The following is a 19168-nucleotide window of genomic DNA, read 5'->3' as shown; positions in this document are numbered from 1 at the left end:
ACCATCAATGCAGCACCGGTGGCAGCTTCAAGTTCCTCGATGTCCACATCACTGAGGAAATCACATGGTCCGTCCACACTGAGGCCGTTGTGAAGAAGGCTCATCAGCGCCTCTTCTTCTTGAGACGGCTGAGGAAGTTTGGAATGAACCGCCACATCCTCACATGGTTCTACACCAGCACTGTAGAGAGCATCCTGACTGGCTGCATCACTGCCTGGTACGGCAATAGCACCGCCCACAACCGCAAAGCCCTCAAAGGGTGGTGCGAACTGCCAGACACATCATTGGAGGTGAGTTTCCCTCCCTCCAGGACATATATACCAGGCGGTGTGTCAAAAAAGCTCGGAGGATCATCAGAGACTCCAGCCACCTGAGCCATGGGCTTCTCTCATTGCTACCATCAGGCAGGCGGTATCGCAGCATCAGGACCTGCACCAGCTGACTTCATGAAAGCTTCTTCCCCCAAGCAATCAGACTTTTGAACTCTTGATCTCTCACGATCAATATACATCAGCACTGCACTTTATTAATCTTATTATCTCACACTGGACTGTCATAAATTATATTCTCTCTTAACAGCACACTGGCAACTGACTATCAACCGACAGCCTGAATGTCAATACAGTACAATACAACCTACTGTATATTTTATATATACTATATATACTATTTTTATTATATAATGTGTATTCTATATTGTGTGTATGTGTATTCTATATTGTGTGTATTGTATATTGTACATTGTATATTATTATTTGTATATTGTGTTGTGTGTAATTATGTGTATATTAAATATGTAAATTGTGTTGTGTAAATCTGATGTTTATTGTAAATTGGTATATGTCTCATCACTGTCATGACTGCTATGTTGCTCGGAACTGCACCCAAGACTTTCACCCACTATTGCACTTGTGTATATGGTTGTGTGACAATAAAAGTGATTTGATTTGATTTGATTTGATAGATAGATAGATATATAGATAGATAGATAGCACATTAAATAATGAATCATTTTGACATTTTCACAATGCTTGCATTTGTTGATTTGTTCTTTATAATATAAATGTATTATAGTCAATTATGTATTGACAAATGTACTCTCAATATTTTAGCAATCATTAGGGTGGCCCTGGCAGGGATGGATCGTGAGATGAGGGAAGAGTATCTTGTTGTTATTCAAGCGAAGGATATGGGAGGCCACATGGGTGGATTGTCAGGGACCACCACTGTAACTGTCACTCTTACTGATATCAACGATAATACACCAAAGTTCACAAAAGGTAAGAGGCACACCCTTTCACAATCTATATAACATTTCATGTTAAGCACATTTAGTGTAATCTTTTAACCTCTTTTGTTCTTCTCTTTAATGCCAATTGTCACCTGATAGACCAGATCTTATACTTCCTTGTCCTTGTTTATCTCTAAAGGCTCTTATGAGTTCAACATTCCTGAGGATCTTGGCATTGGGAAGCCTGGAGGAAGAGTAAAAGCGAATGACAGAGACATCGGGGAGAATGCTAAATCAACTTACAGCATCATAGGTGGAGACGAGAGGGATGTCTTTGAGATTGTCACTGATGCTCAGACTCAGGAGGGAATCCTCAGACTCAAGAAGGTAAGCAGGCTTAATGTGCCATAGGGACTCTCAAACAGTTGTAAACTGTCAGTTATAGAATTGTCACTGTGCTGTGTATAATGAAAATATGAAAAGTGGCTTATTACAGATGACAAATGACTGCCAATGTTGCAAAGACAGAACCTCTCAGTGTGTATTGGTAGTACTCTCTCTCTCTCTCTCTCTCCTCTCTCTCTCTCTCTCTCTCTCTCTCTGCAATACAGTGCTTTTTAACCAGCATTTCTCAGAGAGACTAACTTTTAGTTTTACATGGCTGCAAATCTACACTTAAACCCCCTATGCACCGAAAATTGGAAGTAAAACTGCAGCACAGGTGTTCTGAGATTTGAGAATTACTGTAACTGTAAACCCCTTGATTTGGCTGTGCTCAGTTCTCAGCCCTTGTGTAGCAGTGTATATTTGCATATGGAATGGCCATTGTATGCAAATGAAGACCCCTTCACAGTCAATGAGAGGACAATGAAGCCCTTTTATCTTCCAAGGACATCTACAGTGCAACTGTGCGGCAACAATGCTGCACAAACAATGTGACCAAAATATAGGACATTTTACATGACAAAGTCCTCATTCTTTTCAATAATAAACAATATTACAATATATTTTAAATGCTGATGTGCACAACATGTGATGAGTAAATTGTGTTGGAATTAGTTTAGAGAAAATTTTTGGGCATGATTTTTTTTTATTATTAATTATGCAAATGGTTTGGGGGCCTGGGTAGTACAGCGAGTAGTGACGCTGACTACCACCCCTGGAGTCGCGAGTTCAAATCCAGGGTGTGCTGAGTGACTCCAGCCAAGTCTCCTTAGCAACCAAATTGGCCCGGTTGCTAGGGAGGGTAAAGCCACATGAGGTAATCTCCGTGGTAAATTGTGTGTGGATCGCGGAGAGTAGCATGAGCCTCCACATGCAGAGTCTCCACGGTGTCATGCACAACAAGCCACGTGATAAGATGCGCAGATTGGTGGTCTCAGAAGCAGAGGCAACTGAGACTTGTCCTCCGCCACCCGGATTGAGGTGAGTAACCACGCCACCACGACGTCCTACTAAGTAGTGGGAATTGGGCATTCCATTGGGAGAAAAGGGGAGAAAAATAATAAATAAATAAAAATAAATAAAAATAAAAACATTATGCAGATGGTGTGGTTCACATCTACTTTTGCATACTGTGCCATACATCATCCAAACATATTCAGCAATTCCAGTTCTCCCTAAACAGTTTCCAATTTCCATGTGTGCATTATCAAATTAATATGGCTCTCAAATAGCAGACAGAGATGAAGAATCAAAACAAGAAAGTGAGAGAAAGATTCAGAGGCAGGGTGAGAAAAAAAAGTGATTGGGTTTGTCCCTGGTTTCTCACAGCTGAATGTGTAATGGCATGCCTGTTATTCTCTGTCTTTTCATCCCATAGCACTTGGCCTGTAATCTGTTGTCTGCATTGCTAATAGCATGATGGATGGCTATGTATGAGAAGAACAGGCAATCAGCAGCCCACTCCCCGCTAACCTCTATACCTCCAGACGGTGTTGGGGTTCAGGAGAGCAGAATAAGCTTGTAAAGCACACAACCCTTATTTAAAAAAAAAAAAGAAATTTGCACCTGCCACTGTGCGTAGACACACATTTTCCCCATGTGCTGGGGCCGGGCCAGCATGCGCCAACTATCATCTGCAGCATGTCGACTGATGGAGCCTTCAACAACAATTAAAATTTTGTATAACTGCTGATAAATACTGAATGGGCATGGCCAAAGAGCCTTTGTAGCAAGGTTAAACAAATTGATCTGAGTTAGATGCCACAGGCTCAGACAGAAAAGATACTGCTTTGTTGTAAAGGGATGCATGCTTTCATCTCCCCCGTTAGGTTGTTATAGGAGTGGTGGAGAGGGGTGCTGTACTTCCCCCACTGCTGATTTTTTTGTTAGCTCTAAAAGTGCCCAGTTTACACACATTCTCAAATCGTGCTGGGGGGTTTTGAGGGTAAGCTAGGGGCTCTGAAACAGAAGTCCAAGGCACATACACGCATCAGCTTCAGGCTGAAACTGGTGGATGAAAGTCAACCACAGCTGTCTAGTTCAGTGTGCATTCAACAGACACATGAATGTGTAAATCACATCTTCTCGAAATGACAGAGGTCTAGTGATAGCCATAGTCATATTCATAGACCATTCTGCACAATGAGTGCCGAAACAGAGACCCAGAGGGATGCATAAAAGGCTGTTGCATTTTAAAGAGTCAAATGTCATGCACGGCGATAAAAAAAAAAAAAAAAAGGTGTTAGCATGGTATTTTTAGATTTATATGTTTTAGAACAGATTTGCAGTGTCTGAAATGAGATGCACTTGTTTCAGTCTTACCAATATGCAAAGCTCCACTTTAATGATGGCCTCCATAACCTAAATTGAACTACAATAAATTGGTAACATTTCTAGCATACTGGTGAAAGAGAGGAGTTTGAAAGGAAACTGATTTGATCATCTGTTTGTTTATTTGCTTGTACTTTTTCTTTCTTTCTTTCTTTCTTTCTGTCTTTCTTTCTTTCATTCTTTCATTCTTTCTTTCTTTCTTTCTTTCTTTCCCCATTTACTACATTTAAGACTTAAAACTCTAAGAATTGCCCCCAAAATTCAATAGTCTAGACCTTTTCCAGAGCAAGCAAGATGCCAGGCTGCAGCTTATTCAGAATTTATCATCATACTGCAGGAAAGCTTCTGACAGTAAATTCCTACTGAAAGGTACAGTGCCATGCAAAATTATTCAGACACAAATCAAATTTTCTAATTTTACAGAATTATTGATTCTGCACTGAAATGTAGTCCTCTGTGACATTTTATTTCTGAGCACTGAAATATGTATTTTTTATTTTATTTTATTTATTAACTGTTTTGTTTTATTAGATACATTATTAGATACAACATTGAATTAGATATACAGCAGTACATTGAAAGACAGGAAATTTGGGGAGAGAGGGGGCAATTGTGTAGAAGGGGGCATAACGCAGATAGGAATCGATCACTACAGTTCCAGTTTGCTGGGAGCATGCATGCTATTGCTACACCATAGCTCCTCCAATATAACCTATTGTAATTTGTTTAATGATTTGAGATATTATTTTTTAAAAAAAAAACATGCTGCTGAAAAATATCCTTAAAAAAGAATGGAACTGGGGCTCTAATTACACAAATACAATTGCCCTAATGAGGACGCAGATGCCTTACAATTGGCCTCTTCCTGTGAATCATTAAAATAGCTACTACAATTTCTAGATAAAAACCATGCTTTTAAAGGGTAATTATTCAAGTTATAAATCTGACGACAGTGAAAACTAATGGGTATCCCATTAGAGTCCTACTATATACGGAAGGGTGATAATTTAAAGAATGTCTAGAATTTGTCTAAAATCATAATAGTGGAAAAAAAAAACAAATGCAGTTACAGTAGATGAGGCAGAGCTATTTATTTAACATTGTAAGCAATGTGGTGGTGGTAACATCATGCTGTGGCACTGTATTTTATCAGCAAACCTGAGCATCCCTGTAAAATAAAGAAGAATTAGAAGGAAGAATTGAAAATACTGCTTCAGTCGTTCAGACATTTACATTGCATTTACATTTATGCATTTGGCAGACACTTCAAGGTATACATTTTACCATTTTCTTTTTTTCTTTGCCATTTTCTCCCCAATTTGGAATACCCAATTCCCAATGTGCTCTAAGTCCTCGTGGTGGCATAGTGACTCACCTCAATCCGGGTGGCGGAGGACGAATCTCAGTTGCCTCCGCATCTGAGACCGTCAATCCGTGCATCTTATCACGTGGCTCATTGAGCGCATTACCGCGGAGACATAACACGTGTGGAGGCTTCACGCTATTCTCGATGGCATCCTCGCACAACATACAACGTGCCCCACTGAGAGCGAGAACCACATTATAGTGACCACAAGGAGGTTACCCCATGTGACTTTACCCTCCCTAGCAACCAGGCCAATTTGGTTGCTTAGCAGACCTGGCTGAAGTCACCATTTTACCATTTTCTGTGTTCCCTGGCAATCGAACCCATGCTCTTGGTTTTGCTAGTGCAGACTGAAAGCTGCCATTGATGTATAGGTTAGGTCTATAAAATGCTGATGTGGGCATATATTATTATTACTTCTTATATTTTTTTAAGGATATCTTCCAGCATAAAAAAAACAAAAACAAAATTTTTTAGTTTAATGGTTTTGAAATAACGCGATGTTCTAAAACGGCATGTATACATGTATGCATGTATGCGGTTTAACACACCCAGGTTTCTCCCGGAAAATGCAGTTTATCTGGCCATGTAAATGCATAAGCAGCGTTGTAACAGGTTTTTGAAAAGTACGCATGAACAGGATGGAGCCCAACAACAAGTCAACAAAGTGGAAAGAACATTTCTGGGAGTACTGTGGGAAAAACACACACTATAAACTATACCCATTTATACAAACCAATGTAAAATATTGACAGTCTCTCACATTCATTTATATGCAGTTGTACACTGGGGGAAATCCCAGATTTTTACATAAGGGGAAACCCCACTAGTCCAGTAGAATTCTGCTGCAGGTCACGATAGAAAGTTAAGAAAACAAACATAGAAACAACCCTGGAATATCTAGAAATAAAGCAAAGCAATGTGTAATAAAAATAGTGAAGTCTTCCTCGGATAACATGTTTGTTATTTACACAAGCGTTGCAGGGAAATGACATTGCTATGGAGAAAGCTGCTTACTGATCGAGATACATGTATATGGGAGTAAAGAGGATGCTGCTTATGATGTAAATGGTAACACCCCCCCACCAACTTAGCATGATGGTAGTGGCTAGGGGGTAAAAAATTTAATAAAATCCTCTCAAAGGCTTCCTGGACTGCAGCAGACAGAGGTACAATGGCTGTTCTCATACGTGTGCCCTGCTTTCAGCCACTATGACTTCAAAGCTCGCTAATACAGGAACTCCAGCTGCTCTCCTCTCCCAGCTGGGGCTGCTCTCGGCCCAGCTCCAGTGTCCATCTGACCTATGGGACAGGAGCTGTAAATTCTTCATTGTACCACTTCTGCTAATTCCTAGAGTCAGTTTCTTTTCAGTTTCCCTTCAGCGGTCAAGTCAAGTCTTGTTTAGTTTTGTCTATACAAAGCTGGTTATAGAGCAAAAACATTTGGAGACTGACAGAAAGAAGTGTTTAGAAATGCAGTGGTATCAGCCTGGTATTGCCATGGAGAGAGTAAAAACCATGACAGTTTATTCTTCATGGAAATACTGTGGGAGGAATTGAGCATAAAAAATAAATAAAATAATAAAAAACTGCATTTCTTCACTGTAGCAAATGCACATTATACAGGTGGGCTGAGTTCTTTTCACCCAACAACAGGGCCTGTCCCCATACACAGAAATCACAAATATTTATCCTGGAGTACAAATTATTCCCAAATTATATTGTATCTGCTGCTTCAATAATATCTCACCATTAAATAATTGCCTCAGAGAATGCATTAACAATGTTAAGTCATGGTATTGTGGGCAAGGATTAATTTTCTTTTCAGACAACACAAACATACAAATTATATTTTTCATGATTTCTTAACAATTTGCAATGCAGTCCTTGTGTTTCCATTAGATTAACCTTATTTGTAGCCTAATTTAAATCCCAAACACATGCTGTCATCGCCACAAATTAATAACACACCCCATGCTCCAGGTGAAAGTGTGGTTATTGCTACTAAAGATTATTTTTGTTTTCTCTGCTGTGGGGCTTGCAGCAGTTTAAATCTTGGCTGTTGTACATTGTAATTTGGGAGGAAGGTGTGTAAGGTGCAATTATAGCCAGACCTGCAAGCCCAGTAAACAGAGTCTGCTAAAATAATAATAATTTAAAAAAAAAATAAATAAAAAGAAATACAAATGTTTGTCTTTGTTTTGGTGCCCATTAATAATGCAAATATCTCTTTCTCTGTGTTTCCCAGCCTCTGGACTTCGAGAGTAAAAAATTCTACAACCTAACAGTGGTGGCTACCAACATACGTGCCGATTCTGTTACGGGTGGGCCTTTCATGGACCAAGCCACGATCAAAATCATTGTTGAGGATGCAGATGAACCACCAGTTTTTACAAAGACCACCTATCTCTTCGACGTGCACGAAAATGCTGCAATCAACACAGTTATAGGAGTGGTTACGGCAATGGACCAGGACGCCACACACAGCCAAGTTAGGTAAGGGCAACCATTTCCAGTACATTTCACCTTGACAGGAGACCAAGGTCTGTGCTCTGTTGTCATCCTTGCCGAAAACAGGCCAAAACGTATTCATTAGATCAAGAATAGATCAAGCTTAAGCTTCTGCATGGATCTAATATCCAAGTACTCCTTTACAAATGAATCCTACCTGCCATTATATGCTGCTGATGAAATTGCCTGTAGAGATGCATTTGCATTCAAACTAAATAGAGCTCTCACCTCCACAGAATCGGTTGTACTGCGAGAGAGAGAGAGACAGGACAATGACACAATAAGATTCCCACCCCTCGCTGATCTATTTCACTTTTGTGACTTCCTTCATGAAAAATTACAAGGGCACCTTGAGTATAGGTTATAAAGACAATTTCTCTCAGTCCAACCTAGCATTCCATTAATTCTCTAGTGACTTGTGATGTTTCGGGAACAACACTCAACAGGTTGTGTAATTACAAGGGGGAACTGGGAGCAGAAGAGAAATCAGAGATTGGGTTTCAAGAGTGCAATGTAGTTTATACCAAGTGAGCATTCTTATGTGTACTGTATGGTATATTTATTTATTCAAAACAGAAATCTAGTGTCAATGTCCTCAAGTGTTGTTGTCCTACATAGCAAATAGCATAAACTCAGGGCAGCAGGCATACTTGTTTGTGTCTCTATGAATAGTTATTTCTTTTGCTGTTGCTACAGAGTATGGGTTATATTGGGGTTATTTTGGGGTACATTACATATGGTTTATTTAATTTTATTGACAGTTATTTTATTGGAATAACATTTTAATCAGAGATCAAGACAACATCATTAGAAATAAATACATATGGTTCACTTGGCTTTGCTGTCCCCAAATAGGAAAGCATGTTCAAGCTTTTGTGTGTGTGTGTGTGTGACATTTTTTAGGTTACACACTGATAATTACAAGGGTATTATGCTATAAATGTGGTTTATGAGGACATTTCTAGTGTCCCCATAATTTAAATCACTTAAAAAACATACTAAACAATGTTTTATTGAAAATGTAAAAATGCAGAAAGTTTTTTGTGAGGTTTAGGGTTAGGGGATAGAATCTATAGTTCATACAGTATAAAAATCATTATGTCTATGGAGAGTCCTCATAATGATAACTGCACCAACGTGTGTGTGTGTGTGTGTGTGTGTGTGTGTGTGTGTGTGTGTGTGTGTGTGTGTTTGTGTGCGCGCGTGTTTGTGTGGGCGGGTTTGCGTGGTTTACGAGGATTTTTTTTTTTAGGTTAGTACAAGGATATTACGCTATAATAGTGTCCCCATAATTAAAATCGCTTAAAAAACATACTAAACGATGTTTTATTGAAAAAGTAAAAATGCAGATAGTTTTTTGTGAGGGTTAGGTTTAGGGGTAGGACGCAGATGAGCTAGGGGATAGAATATATAGTTCGTACAATATATTTTTTTGGGGGGGGGATTTTTCCCCTTTTTCTCCCAATTTGGAATTCCCAATTCCCAATGCGCTCTAAGTCCTCGTGGTCGCATAGTGATTCGCCTCATTCCGGGTGGTGGAGGACGAATCCCAGTTGCCTCCGCGTCTGAGACAGTCAACCCGCGCATCTTATAATGTGGCTTGTTGAGCGCGTTGCCACAGAGACATAGCACGTGTGGAGGCTTCACGCCATCCACCGTGGCAACCACGCTCAATTCACCATGCGCCCCACCGAGAACAAACCACATTATAGCGACCACGAGGAGGTTACCCCATGTGACTCTACCCTCCCTAGCAACCGGGCCAATTTGGTTGCTTAGGAGACCTGGCTGGAGTCACTCAGCACGCCCTGGGATTCGAACTAGCGAACTCCAGGGGTGGTAGCCAGCGTATTTTACCACTGAGCTACCCAGGCCCCCGTTCGTACAGTATAAAAATCATTATGTTTATGGAGAGTCCTCATAATGATAACTGCACCACATGCATGTGTGTGTGTGTGTGTGTCTGTGTGTGTGTGTGTGTGTGTGTGTGTGTGTGTGTGTCTCTAAGCCTTCCTAGACTGGAATGCATTTTTCCTCTTGCTGTCAATCGCATTTGTTAACCTGTTATTCTGACATCCAGGCTCTTGGTATTGAAGCACTGTGTTATTTGGAAGATGAATTATGTCTATCCTGAGGCCTTCAAGTAGATTATGTTAGGCAAAACATGACAAGGTCCACTTAAGCATTAAGAGATGAATTACCTTTTCTAATGAAAAAAAAAAAAAAAGTTATAATATTTTTAGATGCAGTAGCATTCAAAAATGAATTTTGAGCCATAAAGGGGTAAAGTTGCATGTCTTCCCATAAATGAATTTTGAACCATAAAGTGGTAAAGTTGCACGTCTTCCCATAAGGAGCAAGAGAGTTTTTTTTTTATAAATAGGAAACCCGATTAAAAAAATAAATAAAATAAAAAATGACTTTGTCTTCTGAGTCACCCATGTTGAATTTCTTCACTGAATCAAAGAGAAATAAGGTTACCATACCTCATCACAAATGACAAAATTTCTGCTTGAATACAGCTAATTGTGCACATCGGTGTGGCTGTCACATCAATGGCAGAAGCAATCAAGGTGAAATAGTACAAGAATGTAAAAATATGGAGTAATTGAGGCTTTTAAAGGACTTTTAAAGGAGAATTAAAATGTCAGTTTTAATCACAGCACGACATGGAAACAGTCACTCATGGATATATTTTTCCACATTGTCAGTCTGACCTCTCAGACGACCCCTCCCTTCACTCCACATCTCTTTTTCTCACACTTTCTTATTCATTTCTCCCCCTTATTTTTTTTCTTTCTTTTTTCTAGTAACAACCCTAAAGCTATATTAGTGCATTGAACCATGTGACATTCCAGGTAAATGTCTCCCTAAAACATTGCAGGATTTCTCTTGTTATTGTGAACTTGACTTGCATGAAAAGGTGCCAAGCTGTGTCCATGCTCAAATTAACCCTGTTAGGAGTATTGTCTGTCAAAAGAAGTGTGAGTGTAATCAGTGGGGATCTTTTAACCTAGCTGACAGAAGTGCCTCTGGCTCCAACTCTTGTTGTGATACCTGATATGCAGCATATGCTAATACATAGTGACTGCTCTTAGTGGAGATTGTGGTATTTTGATGTACACTTTTCCTTTATAGAGCAGGAGGAGTCATTTAATTTGGGTACTGTTGCACATTTACAGATGCAGCCTACTGGAAACCATCTACAACAAAATAAAAAAATTGTGCTTTTGTGAAAATACATTAAATTTATTTTTAACTCAGCATAATAACTACACATAAAAAGGCTTTGAGAACATGTTTCATTCTGTTCTTATTTAGTAGATAAAACATATGAATATTAATAGCACTTGAAAACAAATAGTGTCCCATTTTTTAATTAATGATGTTTAATTCATGATTCAACTCTTTTTTATCTTCCTTTTTTTATATTGCTGATAAATGTCATTTAACACAATAGACACACTTAACATTAGAGTGCTCATGTAACAATGTAATTACGCAAGGATAAGTCATACTAATCACCAACATGTACTTACTGTAATATGAATTATTTTCTGGAGTGGCTTGTAATTACGTAATGTTATTGTTTGTGCTGTTGCAATTAATTACATTAACGTGTAGTATGTGGTTTGAGTCTTAGGGTGGTGAAAGGAGGCACATTTTTTTTTTTTTTTTTTTTTTGAACATCTGAAATGGGCCACTGAGAGAAGCTACTATGCGGATTGGAGTTGACACTAAATAATCCTCAAGATATCTTGATCTGTCTTTAAATCCTTTTTAGACATGATTTTGGATGTGAAAAGCAGACTCACATTTAAATAAAACTGAAATACAGGGAGAATATTGTGAATATATACCATAGTGAGCACTATAAATTTAATGAAGATTACCCTAGAAAGAAAGCAACTTGGTCCTGGATATTTCATTACACCTTAAAGAAATTAAAATAACTACATCATGCATTTTTTTCCATTGAATAATTAATTACATATTTGATTGTTTATTTCTCCTTTTTTCATCACTCCATTCCCCACTGTAACTTTGTCAGTTTGATTGACACATAGCAGAACATTTGAGGGTCTGTCTCTTGGTGGTACATGGAGCTGTCAGAGCTTGACTGAAATCTACTCAGCCTCCTGGAGACTGCTCTCAGGTGGGGGATGCTGTCTGGCTGCCTGCGCAGCAGCAGAGCACTCCTCCTGGACCCTCAGTCTCAGGATATCTACCAAGGTTTAACATTTCCCTCACGTTCCCACTCCAGGCCAACGAGCTATTTACTTCATTGTAAATGCATTGTTTACATCTTTTTTGTTTTTGTTTTGCTTTACATCCTCTTCTTTATCCACTGATGAATTTTCAATAGATGCAACTTAGGGAAGATGCCCAAAATTACTTTGCATTGATAATTCAAAGATTAGTAAAATACAGGTGCATATGAACTGAGATTAATATAAATATGCTATATGTTTCTGCACTGTAAAAAAAAAAAAAAGTGTTAACCTGCAGTTGTTACCCTGAGGAGCTACTTGATGTAACACTTAAAATGATTTCTGTTGGTGTAACCTACTCGGCCTCATACGGCACGCCCACACACCGCCCACAGTCTGTTCTCTAACCGTCTGATGCTTATAGCACACAAAGCTAGACACGCTTTCTTGATCAACTAAGTGCAAATCGGATAGGCTGGTTCGATGGAACTTCTGCGAGTAGATGCACACAGGACATTTTATCAGTCCGCCTGGAAGCCAAGTTGTATTCACAAGGTTCCGCATTGATAGAATGAGTGCTTTTGAGGACTAAATAATCACAGAATTTGTCCAAGTTTGCCAGGTTAGTGCCAGCAAATCTTTTAAAGATATTCAGAGTTTCGTTTGAGGCACGTAGCAGAAAGTGAAGTGGATATCCACGAGCAGAGCTGCATTTTCTTCTTTGTTTATTTAGTTATGTCTTTGAAATTCTCTGTAACACTGCCCCTAAACACCCCGTAATGACAAAACAGATTGGTCGCTTAACATGTCAGTTAGATGGCTTTTCCTGTCTAAATGGGAGATTCTTGGACAACTGAAGCTGCTATACAGCCCAGACCTATGCCATAGTCATAAGTTTGGCTACGCAAGACTAGGTGTAACCTAATGCATTCAGGCATTAGATACAGTGATGTTAAACAATATTTTTGATTCAAAACAATACAGGTAATTTAGATTAGGGTGCATTTTATTGGGTTAGTATGGTACCCCACTGTCTTTAATATGGTATCGCTTTTAAACAAAATGTATACTTATCCACATATACTATAGAGGTCCATCATTTGGAACAACTGAAAGGTAATTTAGATTTTTTGATGATTTTAACTGATATACTAAGGAATGCTCTCTGTTCTCTCTGTTTTCCTTCTGCAGGTATTTCATTGATAGGCACACAGATTTAGAGAGGCAGTTTAACATTAATATTGATGATGGGAAGATCACATTAGCTAAAACTCTGGACAGAGAAACGGATATGTGGCACAATATCACAGTGACAGCCACTGAAATCCGTAAGTAAAATCTTTCTCTTTCTTCCTCTTCATTGAAATATTAAATTTTGTTATCGTGTTCACAATGATTGTATAACAACCTCAAAGAGATAATTATGGTAAAACACAAAGTCCCTGATTAAATAAAGGTTTGCGTATATTAAAACATGAAATGAAACAGCTGAAATGAATATCCATTTAGAGGCGTGCCTTGCATTAAAGGTGCTGTAATCTATTTTTTCATGGAAAGGTATGCAAAATATTTTACTACTCCTTGAAAGTGTCCTGAGATATCTCACCAGTCTCTGTTACAGCTCTAGACTCTGTAAACAGCAAACAAAAATGTGGCCGCGGACAATGACGCTTTCTGCCTGTCAATCATTTTGCACGTTCTCATAGTATTGTAGTTACAGCAAATTATTGAGTCATAATGCCACTTTTACGCCATGTTGCTCATAACAGTTGTCAATTGAGGGCATGATTTTGCTGTTCTTTTTGACAACCGTTTCTGCTCATGTCGGTCTTAATAAAGCTCATTTGGTATCTTTGGAGTCCGGGGTTTTGGGGAAAGGGGGCATGGCAAATCAAACGGCTGAGCTTATAGAAATACTAGAATGGCTAAAATCACTTACAGCACCTTTAATGTGATATTTAATTATTTCTTATATATATAAAAAAAAATGTATTCTGTAATATTAGAACTTTAAATCATAACTGATAATATTACTGATGATCATACAACTCTTAACTGAGATAAAAACAGCCTACTAAAAATTCATTTCCACATTATGTTGTTTTTAACTGGCGGAATATTATGTAAGTATTTTAAGCAGCAGTTCTATCCAGTGCTCGATCAAAGTGGGCTTCTCATTTTAAAAGAAGAGTGTCATACACGTAAATTCTAATCAACTACTCTTACACTTGTTAAATAGCATGGATTTTCTACAAATAAACATATTTATATTAATAAATGCTACATTTAATAAAAATAAAATGGTATTTAGTAAGAGTCTGTGAGCATGTATTTCACAAGCAAAAGCTTCCTTTTGGAGGGTGTGTCCAAAATATTTGCACTTGTAATTATTTGCGTTGTTTTTTTTTTTTTAGTAAATCAGCTGCAATAGGCCCACGACATGCACTTTGATAGACTGCACAAGCAAATGATTCCCCTTTATTTGGGATCTTAGTAAATCAGGGCCAAAGAGATTATTAAAACCCTGTGTACAGGCACTTTTTATTTATAAGACCATTAAAAATGTTTACATCACCATTGCCGTAATTCTTAATTACATATTCTAATTTACAATGGAGTAACAAATGTTTTTACGGTATGTACTGTATATGTAATTGGTATGTAACTCAAAAGGCACTATAAGATAGATTGAAAAGCCCAAACAATGAGACACAGCTTTAAATGAACTGTGACAACTAGAACCAGAAGAAAGCTTCACCTTAAACCCCAGTTTTTAGTTTTACTGTCAACAGATATTGAGGTGGAAAAGTTTCCTCTCAAAAGACACAGAGATTTTACTTAATTAAATAGCTCAGCAGTCAATTCATGGACATCTAATGAGTAAATTGTACTTGAGCCAGAGCTGTTTGCTATACGTCACAGATAAAAGAACATCTGTTGACTGGATAAAGAACTTATTAAACACAAGCTGTGGACCAGAAATAAATACTGCAAAAGCCATCCACAAACCAGGAGATTCATTTTGATTGGCATGTGGAGCTACATTATTTGGATGCTGGAACCAAAAATCTTTCCCTGGAGAAGAAAAAAATAAAAAATAAACTGACGTTGTCGTATACAATTAAAGTAATATTTCTTTGAGCGCATAGAGTAAAATAAACATAATTATTTAAAGACTCCTCGCCTAGCAACATTGTATCTTAAGTAAAGCATGTAAAACTTGCTCATCATTTTTAACATGTTGACTATCAAATCTGGATTATTTGGTCAAAATTCAGAGTTTATGACTTGAACAGAAATATCAGGGTAAAAACAATATATTGCTGTACAAATTGCACTATGACTATGGAATTGAAAGTGTAGTTATACATAAGTCACATATATGTTAACTCTCATAAAGCAATATCACAGGTTCAATACAAGTTAAGCTCAATCGACAGCATTTGTGGCACAATGTTGAGTACAACAAAACATAATTTTGCCTCATCCTTACTTATCTTAAAAAAGCAAAAATCAAGGTTACAGTGAGGCACTTATAATGGAAAAGAATGGGGTCAATATTTGGAGGGATTAAAGGCAGAAATGTGAAGCTTATAATTTTATAAAAGCACTTACATTTGTTCTTCTGTTAAAACTCATGTATTGTTTAAGCTGTAAAGTTGTTAAAATCATAATTTTTAAGTCGTTTTAGGGTTTTAGGATATATGGCATTATGTAATTATGGCAACGAAGTTGTAAAATTGGATATAACTTTACCCAGAAAAGGCTGGTAAGTGATTTTATAACTATAAGGCCCAGTGCACACTGTACGATTTTGGCCACAATTCTGCCGTCTGAGACAAATTTAGGGAATCCTAAAGGATGTCCAACACACTCTCATGGCGAAATCGTCAAGATTCGTATGACTTTTCTAAATTTGTCTAATTCATATGATATCGTGCGACTGCACTTGAATTCCTACGACTTTCACTACAGCCAATGACGTCGCTGGACATCGTTTCCATCTAATACGCGACAATTACTTGCTTCTGTCACACACACAACAGCTTCCTATCACGTTTACACACTCCACTGATTGGTTAAGTTTAGATAAGGCGTTTGGGTTAGGGCATAATATTAATATGTCCTTAAGCTTCGTGTGTGGAATTCACGCTTACTTCCGCATTAGACATCTGGGAATTTGCACGTGATGATGTCGTACGAGTTTGCAAACAACATCGTGCGAGACCATACGAAACAGCCAACTCGTAAATATTGTATGACTTTTCATGAAATCAGGTTGGGATTTCTGTCATCATATGGAAAAATCGGCAATTTTAAAACGTTCAGTGTGACATGGTCACTGACGGCCGATTAATAGCCTTTGGGATGATCTTTAGCCTCCGACGAAGTTCTGGCAGTGTCAGTTTCGTCAGTAAATTTTCGAACTTTTGCGTGGCCTATAGGTTACTAATCTAAAAGAGGAGAAAGACGTACTATAACCCACCTTTTTTGTTTTCCCCAATGTGAACGGAGAAGTTTGTCATTTTTCAGGCCACAAGTCTTTTTATTTCCACAATGAATATTTGCTTGTGGTAGCTAATTATTAATGTAGGCTACCCCCTGCACAAAATCCATCTTTCTTTTTACATGTTAGCCTATGCTCCTGATGGAGTGGTATTGGATCAATGGAAATGCTGATGTCCTGATTAAAATAAAAAATGCTCCTCCGGGGTGGGCAAATCTCACTATTTCGCTTCTATTCCGCAACGCTCCCGTAACATGAGTCATGTTCACTGATCGGGACGATTGGGACCACAGTCAGCTACGATGTGTATCGTACAGTCTGACATAATGTCGCACAGTGTGCCATGGCAATATCAATGCGTTCATATCGTACAGTCTGACTAACAACAATCCTAAAGGACTGTAAAAATCCTACAGTGTATAGTGGGCTTAAAATCATGTTAATGCATATTGTTTATGTCTTGTGGCTATACTTTTGAAACAGTGAGTATTTTATTATTTATGGATTGGCACCATTTACTTCCATTGTAAGTGCCTCACTGTAACCCAGATTTTTTATTTTTTTTATTTAAAGAAAAGGAGGGACATTAGATTATTTATTATTATTATTATTTTTTTTTTTTATCTATTTTTTTTTTTTGTGGTAATCAACATTATGCCACAAATGCTGTTGATTAAGCTTAACTTGTATTGAACCCAGAATATATATTAACTGTTGCAATTTGTAATATATATATTTATTTGTATATTTGTATATTGTATATTTGTTATATATATATATATATATATATATATATATATATATATATATATATATATTATGAAGTTTTCGCACCTGCATTCCAATCTACATCTTGATGTATCCTAATCCTTCCTCATGATCACGCAGCATGTTTTCATCAGCTGAATGGGAGACTAAACACTATTAAATTGTGATGAGACTCACACTGCACGTGCAAGCCATTCGTGCATCACAAGCCTATCAACTATTTAGCCCTTTTTGGAGAATCGCACCAGCAAAATCCTTAAACTTTATTTCCAGGTAAATTATATTTTGAATAATTTATATTTTGCCATGTGTCTTTTTTGAACCGCACGATGTGGGTTTATGTTTTCTCTTTTAATCGTTTAATGTTATTTTGAGTGTGACCATGGTTTAAGGAGGGTGTAACTGTATGCTGGGTTGGAAATCTCAAGTATTAATAGTGGTGTTTTTATTACATCACGTGTTGTTCTTAAAGCAAAAAACAAAAACAAATGAAACATGGAATTTCATCCGTCATCCGTGCAGCCTGAACGAAGCAAAGCACTGAAGCACTGCTGGATCTTGATGCGCGTATGGCTTGCATGCGATGCACAAGTCTGTTAGGTATACTAAAGTCTCGTCACATTTTAACTTTTTGTTTAGCCTCCCATTCAGCTCATGAAAACACGCTGCGTGATCATGAGGAAGGATTACATCAAGATGTAGATTGAAATGCAGGAGCGGAATTTCATATAAATAAAATAGTCTACTCCTCTCTCGCCGTTGCTGGCGTGCCAATGCTGGCACGCATGCCATAGGTTGCTGACTCCTGGTATAAAGGATAACATAAATATTATATATACACTACCGATCAAAAGTTTTGAAACACTTGACTGAAATGTTTCTCATGATCTTAAAAATCTTTTGATCTGAAAGCGTATGCTTAAATGTTTGAAATTAGTTTTGTTGACAAAAATATAATTGTGCCACCACATTAATTTATTTCATTATAAAACCAAAATGTAATAAAAAAAAAAAAATTTAAAAAAAGGTTTTGAAATTGATGACTTGGACCAAATAATAAAGAAAAGCAGCCAATAAGTGCTCAACATAGATGGGAACTCCTTCAATACTGTTTAAAAATCATCCCAGGGTGATACCTCAAGAAGTTGGTTGAGAAAATGTCAAGAGTACATGTCTGCAAATTCTAGGCAAAGGGTGACTACTTTGAAGATGCTAAAATATAACACAGTTTTGATTTATTTTGGATTTTGTTTAGTCACAACATAATTCCCATAGTTCCATTTATGTTATTCCATAATTTTGATGACTTTACTATTATTCTAAAATGTGAAGGAAAAAATTATAATAAAATTTTGACCGGTAGTGTATATATATATATATACATACATATACACATACACATACACACACACACACACACATATATATATATATATATATACACATACACATACACACACACACACACATATATATATATATATATATATATATATATATATATATATATATATATATATATATATATATTAGGGGTGTAATGGTACACAGAAGTCACGGTTCGGTACGTACCTCGGTATTGGGGTCACGGTTCGATACAACAGGACAAAGCAACAAATCCCAAATGCTAGGTTTCTTTTCATTTATTTTGAACAGACAGTAGTGCAAAATACAGTTTGTTCCACCTAGCAGCATTTAGTCCCCCCTGAGGTAGTTGGTACAGTACAGCCTCCTTTAGTGTATTAAGCACTAAGCAGTAAACAGAATGCACTCTTGGATAGGCCATATGTGTTTTTTTA

General features: G+C 37.5%; 1 protein-coding gene across 3 annotated transcripts in view; it reads left to right on the top strand.

The window, feature by feature from the left end:
- Window positions 1-19168, top strand: part of cdh8 (cadherin 8) — a 128866-nt gene that overhangs the window by 97008 nt on the left and 12690 nt on the right. For all 3 annotated transcript variants that reach the window (XR_007899130.1, XM_051716583.1, XM_051716595.1), the window contains 4 exons: window positions 1113-1280; window positions 1431-1618; window positions 7621-7868; window positions 13286-13422. Coding sequence is in view for 2 of the 3 variants with exons in the window: in XM_051716583.1 (XP_051572543.1) it covers window positions 1113-1280; window positions 1431-1618; window positions 7621-7868; window positions 13286-13422 (741 nt within the window). In the remaining variant the exon portion in view is untranslated. The remainder of the gene's footprint in view (window positions 1-1112; window positions 1281-1430; window positions 1619-7620; window positions 7869-13285; window positions 13423-19168) is intronic.

The sequence above is a fragment of the Myxocyprinus asiaticus genome, chromosome 2 (assembly GCF_019703515.2).
Source record: "Myxocyprinus asiaticus isolate MX2 ecotype Aquarium Trade chromosome 2, UBuf_Myxa_2, whole genome shotgun sequence".
In the NCBI taxonomy this organism is placed as follows: domain Eukaryota; kingdom Metazoa; phylum Chordata; class Actinopteri; order Cypriniformes; family Catostomidae; genus Myxocyprinus; species Myxocyprinus asiaticus.
Note: the sequence above shows the minus strand (reverse complement) of the source record. Positions and strands in the feature narration are given on the sequence as shown.